This window comes from Meleagris gallopavo, chromosome 1, assembly GCF_000146605.3.
Source record: "Meleagris gallopavo isolate NT-WF06-2002-E0010 breed Aviagen turkey brand Nicholas breeding stock chromosome 1, Turkey_5.1, whole genome shotgun sequence".
NCBI lineage: Eukaryota > Metazoa > Chordata > Aves > Galliformes > Phasianidae > Meleagris > Meleagris gallopavo.
In genome coordinates this window covers 86,289,742-86,295,741 of record NC_015011.2, presented here as the reverse complement: position 1 = coordinate 86,295,741, position 6,000 = coordinate 86,289,742, and the positions used below count along the sequence as shown (strand labels likewise).

Here is a 6,000-nt window from a genome sequence, read left to right as displayed (position 1 = left end):
CTTAAAATCTCAAAGAAATAAAGCCTTACCAAAGTCTCAGCTGAAGGAAATAAAAAAAAAAAAAAACACACACACCAAAAACCTATAAGCCTTCATCACAAATTATGTTCTTCAGGCCACTTGCCATCAATTATCATGAAATCAAGCTAGGAGCTTTGGCTCAATCCCAGAACTACAACATAATCAACAGATGTGGAACATAGTGGGAAGAGTTCTTTGATCATTGTATCACAATGGACAGTTCTGGGCTCTTCAGCAGGGACAAGGACGGCAGATGAGGCAGGAGATGGTTCTGTGTGAGGGACGGGATGGATTGGATAAGGATGAAGGTTGAAGCAAATAAAGCAACTGTCAGTGTGGAATTCTGTTATAGGCCACCCAGCCAGGATGATGATGTTGAAGAATTGTTCTTCAAGGAACTAAGAGATACCTCTAGGTCATCCACCCTCGTCCTTAAGAGTGACTTCAACTTGCTAGATGTTAACTGAGAATACCACACAGCTGACATAAACAGGTACAGGAGATTCCTAAAATATCTTGATAACTTCGTGGTACCAGTTCTAAGGGAGCCAATTCAGCAAAGTCCTCTCCTAGTTCAGTTGCTTGCAAACAGAGAGTGTCTCATGGGTGAAGTGGCAAATGATGGTCATCTTGGCCATAGTGACCATGAAGTATTGAATCTAAAATCTTTTATGAAAGTAGGAAAATTGTCACTAAAACTTCAATCCTGGATATGGGGAGAGCAGGGTTCAGGCTGCTCAGTGAACTACTTGGCAATGTCCCCTAGTAAACTATTTGAAGGCCTTGGTGTCCATCAATGCTGGACACTTTTTAAGTATCAATTCTTAAGAGCACAGGAACAAGCAATTACAATATGTTGGAAGTCATGTAGGCAGGAAAGAAGGCTGGCTTGTCTAAGCAAGGAGATTCTTATAGAGTGTAGGTGGAAAAAGAAGGTATATTGCCACTGGAAGTGAGGTTGGGCAAATTGTTGTTATCCATTTTAGAGAGAAAATTGTGTGGCCAATGTTCTGTGAGGAACAACAAAGAGGGCTTTAAAAAATAGGTTAACAGCAAAAGAAGGACCAGAGATAACATTAGTTCACTATGTGATGGGGATGGTCACTTAATAAATAGTGAGCTGAGCAGGAGAAAGCAGTTGCTGAAAAGGTAATAGTATTTATAGGTGTGAAGTCCAGTATTAAAATGGCCTTTAGGATGAAATTTTTATTCAGAGAGTAAAATGGCAATGTTCAAAAAAGTTGAAGAAAGAGAAAGACTAATGACAGGCTTTTTTTTTTTTCCTTAACATCCAATTAAAGAGAAAGTGAAGATTTTTTCAGTGTTCATTAAAAGAGTATCCATTCAGAGTCCATACTGGCAGGTTGTTGGAAATAAATTTTAGCTTTTACCATGTTGGAAATAATTTGTGTGACAAAAAAAAAAAAAATGCTGAAATAGCTCAACAAATACATTTTACTGCTCTATGCTGTTGGTGTTATTAACGAAATTTCTGACAAAACTAATGTCTGGCAGAAGCACAGGCAATGTTTTTAATCTGCAAAGTGCTGAGCGTTCTAAGTTTCTTCTGACCTCAGTGGTTACCTCTGGTCATTAGATTGTTCCCCTATCAATGTGTATTTGAATATGTGTATTTGTATATGAATCTTTAGATTCCAAAATACTTTTATTCAAAATACTTTCATTATTATTTCTATTTTACAGATAAACTAAAGAAGCACAGATCTCAGGTCACTGATCTTACACACCTGTGAGTAGAGAAACTAGCTTAACTTTTTTTTCTTCCTTGTCCACCCATGCTCTTCCTACAAAATGTGATACCTCCTTTAGGCACAGGTTGAGTTAAAAACAAAAATAAAAAAAAACCCAGAATTATCACCCCTCCCTACCTCTCCATCTGGATTTTCTTTCTTGCCTTCTTTTCTCTACATTCCTTTAAAAAAAAAAAATAAAAAGCAGAAAGATGGCTTTATGATTACAATTTTCTGAAATGCAGACTACAGACTACATTTTATGTACGTTCCTTTGGAAAATAAATATGTAGTCTCAGAGATTTTAATTCTTCTTTAGGCAACTTTTGATTATTTGTGTGTTGGTTATCCTTTGGCAGAGAAGCTGTACATTCTGTTGCTTCAGAATTTCAGCAGGTATGTCCATATGGTGCTGTACTACGTGACCTTAACCATGGCTTGAAACGATTAATTCAAGGATTAAATCTGATCTCTTTTCTCTATAAACTCCTGAATTAATGTTTTCTTTGATCAAATGTGTCCATTGCTTTAGTATGCTTATCCTCCTCTTATACTACTCCGAATATCTTCATATTCACTTGTTTTTTGAAAAACTGAAAAATAAAAACCATAAGAAAAATGAAGACTTTTTCATCTAGAACTGAGAATGTATGGTTTGCCCACTTAGATCCTGAATGCAATATGTGTTTGCACACTTAAAGTAACTATCCTATTACTGTCTGTAATACGCATTTTTATAATATTTAGGTTCATGCTGTTTGAACAAATAACAACTAGCTTTTAACATCCCATACAATATTAAATTTTGCAAGGGGATCTGAGGGAACTTACATTTTTGGTTAAAAAAAAAGGGAAAAAAGATATGAGACTTGAAAAATCAAAAAGATGCTTTCAATTAAATTATAGAGTTAGCTTTTGGTCAAAGAAAACTGACCTTGAAAATTAAAAAAAAATGAAGAATGAGATGACTGTAGAAGCGAACGAACAGTGGAGAATGCTTTAAGAAAGTTCAAAACCCGAAATATATTAAATTACCAGTATGACGTGTTTCACCAAGAGGCTCGAGTTTTCGAAGTCTATTAAGTTTAGGAGTTCCCCATCCAACTAAAGAAAAACAAAGAGTGTCAAAATACATCTGTACTTGATTCTGAGAAAATATATGGACACCAGTCTCTTTTTGGAGAATTCAAAGCATTTAGGAATGGAAAAGAAACGTATTATATATTTGACGAATTCCATTTAGATAATTTTAAAATAAATCAATCTACCCTTAAAAATACTGATATTTTGATTACCCACTGATATTAGTCTGACTCCTTTCTTGTGCATGTGAAAATAACAACTTCTCCCCATGGTATGAATGAAATCAGTACTGCTAAAACTTCAGATTGTGAAGTGGGAAACTACATCAGAATTTCTTAAAGGAGAAGTTTTGGCAATATATCTCAGTTTCATCATTGACAGATAAATATTTTAAAAGTTTAAAAACCAGAGATTGAGACATCAGTTATTGCTTATTAGTACATTTACCTGGTGGAAGAGTTGATGGTGGTGTAGGATTTGGGGGAACTGCATCATCTCCATTAATGGGTTCCACTCTGTGGCCTCTTTTTAATTTTGTTTTTTTATTTTTCTTCTTACTGTTATCTATATGGAACAGAAATAATTAAAAGAATAAATAATTACATACCATATGGTTATATTCAGAGAACATGTTAAATCATCTTTTAATATGATTACTGGTGTAGACGCATGAGCATTTTCAGTCTAGATTTGCACAATACAACAAAAATTTGTGAAGTGTACAATGTACACAGCATACTTTGTTACTGTGAGCATAAAATATAGGCAAACTCTACATTTTAATAAACAAATTCATCTTAGCTTGGTAGCGATGGCAACTGGATCACATATTAGATTATGATAATAAAGGACTCAGTTTCAGCTGTAATCACAGAATCATAGAATCACCAAGGTTGGAAAAGACCTCCAAGATTATCCAGTTTAACTATCCACATACCACCAATATTTCCCACTAAACCATGTCCCTCAGTACAACATTTAAACATTTCTTGAACACCTCCAGGGACGGTGACTCCACCACCTCCCTGGGCAGCTTGTTCCAGTGCCTGATCACTCTGAGAAGAAGGATTTCCTAACGTCCAACCTGAATTTCCCCTGGCACAACTTGAGGCCATTCCGTCTAGTAATAAAAACAGTCAAACTAGCAAATAGACACTTTTTATAAGTAGATTTTTCAGTTCAATAACTGAATGGTGTGCTTTCAATAGATTCAATTAACATGTAGTGTCTTGAAAAGTAATGCAGACATAGGGAAGAAATGTGTGAAAAATAACATTAGAAGGAAGCAGAGTTACCTGAGTCAAGGCTTTCTGAGGTTTGCTGCTCATTTTCTTCACGCTGCAATTGTTGTGCAGTAGTAGAATTGCATGTTTCTAGTCTGGTACCATTTGTTTTTTGACTACCGTTAATTGTTAATTGCTGAGCATCCACTTGCTCTTGTTCTGTTTGGGATGTTGAGACAACAATTGCCTTTTCAGTCTCCAACCTTTGCCGCTTCTTTTCCTTCTCAATTTGTTTTTCGTTCTAATAATAATAATAATGATAATACTTTAATTTGTTTTTATAACTTCTAATGCTGAAAACTAATTCACTTACTTTTTTTTTTTTTATTTTGTCTCAGATATAGCATACAAACTGTTTTCAGACAATAAGTGAAGAAGGTAACATCTCCATTACGCTACCCGGAGTGGCACAAGTAGAAAAAAAGACAAGGGACTTACAGCAAAAGAAATTATTTACAGGTTTACATATTGATATCCACTTACATATGACATATATATACAAGAACAGTAGTCCTAAGCAAATTTTTTTCCATTATCTTAATTTTCAATAGAAAACAACAGATTATGCTGAGAAATCTAAGAAGTTGAAGTAGGCAGGGAGATTTTGTCTAAGTAACTACAACACTAAAACACTTTACAAGAAAACGGCAGACTTGGAATATTTTCCAGTCCTGAATGTCCAATAGTTTAATCAGGAAATATTTTCAATCAAATGTTTACAGTGTGATTATTTTACTGTGTCTTCAATTTTTGTCCCCTTTAAACTAATACTAGGGGGTTTTCTTAACATGAAAGCATTGATTAGTTGCACAGAAAACAAGACTGCCAAGATTAAAAAAAAAAGTGCTGCGTGTACAGACTTAGAGTAATTCTTTCAAAGAAACCCTTTTTCTTATTACCTCTCAGACATTTGTTAGAAGGTCTAAAATGATCCAGATTTCCACATATTCTCATACCTCAGAGATTACTGCAGCTATAGGCTGGAAAGGGTTTTCAGAATTCCCCGGCTCAGGATCCTCCTCATCATGTACACTTCTTCCTTCTTCTCTTTCCCTTTTTAGTTGATATTATTTTGTTGTTATAGTGTGTTTTGTGGGTATAGGAGAAAGATGAACAAAGAATTATGAAGTAGCCAGGTCATAAATTTTACAAAATAGAGAACAGTTATTAGGTCATCTAATTCATCCTCCAGGATATGCCAGCTGATTTTTACAGCATCTTTCTCTATTTTGAAATACATTCTACAAAAATCATAGTCATAGGCTAACATCAGTAGAACATAAGAACATGTTATAGCACTGGTAAAAACACATGTTGTTACGTGCCATAATGCTCAAGTTGCACTTCAGAAAGCCTGCAGTTTCTAAGGATCAGACATGTGACAGAATATTCTGAAACAAAGATTTTGATGGTTCAGCAGTATGATGAAATATCAGCATTGTTAATCTTCCACAACTATTATTTCATGGTATTCAACTATTAAGAAAACTGACATGCTGAGGAGAAAGCAGACTATCTAAAACATCTGTATTTCACAGAATCATAGAATCATAGAATGGCCTGGGTTGAAAAGGACCACAATGATCATCTAGTTTCAACCGCTCTGCTGTGTGCAGGGTCACCAACCACTAGATCAGGCTGCCCAGAGCCACATCAGGCTACAGACCTAGCCATTGCTCACCCAAATTAATCCAAAAAAAGTGGTTTGGATTTCTTTAAGAGGAAAATCACAAGTGAGAAGTGACATTTCTGAACAGGAAGTAAATGGTTAATATTTCCCAAGAATGAGCACAAAGTCAGTCGTGTATTTAACACATTTTGTTTCTCATTGTTCTAGATTCTCTTAACATATGGAAAGGAGA

The 6,000-nt window shown here is 35.1% G+C and overlaps 2 protein-coding genes across 7 annotated transcripts in view; one reads left to right on the top strand and one right to left on the bottom strand.

Moving 5' to 3' along the window:
* The first annotated feature begins 26 nt into the window (after positions 1–26).
* Positions 27–6,000, top strand: part of STX19 (syntaxin 19) — a 30,044-nt gene continuing 24,070 nt past the window's right edge. Inside the window, exons 1-2 of the mRNA XM_019619555.1 lie at positions 27–514; positions 1,726–1,771. The gene's annotated coding sequence lies outside the window, so the exon portion shown is untranslated. The remainder of the gene's footprint in view (positions 515–1,725; positions 1,772–6,000) is intronic.
* Positions 1,766–6,000, bottom strand: part of ARL13B (ADP ribosylation factor like GTPase 13B) — a 41,626-nt gene continuing 37,391 nt past the window's right edge. For 3 of the 6 annotated variants that reach the window (XM_019619536.2, XM_019619537.2, XM_019619542.2), the window contains 5 exons: positions 5,095–5,191; positions 4,151–4,379; positions 3,303–3,419; positions 2,808–2,876; positions 1,983–2,365 (listed from right to left, as the gene is read on the bottom strand). In XM_019619536.2, the coding sequence (XP_019475081.1) occupies positions 2,310–2,365; positions 2,808–2,876; positions 3,303–3,419; positions 4,151–4,379; positions 5,095–5,191 (568 nt within the window). In that variant the 3' untranslated portion in view covers positions 1,983–2,309. Of the gene's footprint in view, positions 1,955–1,978; positions 2,366–2,807; positions 2,877–3,302; positions 3,420–4,150; positions 4,380–5,094; positions 5,192–6,000 lie in introns of those variants that run through there. The other 3 variants (XM_010720807.2, XM_019619546.2, XM_019619535.2) reach the window with 3 other exon arrangements.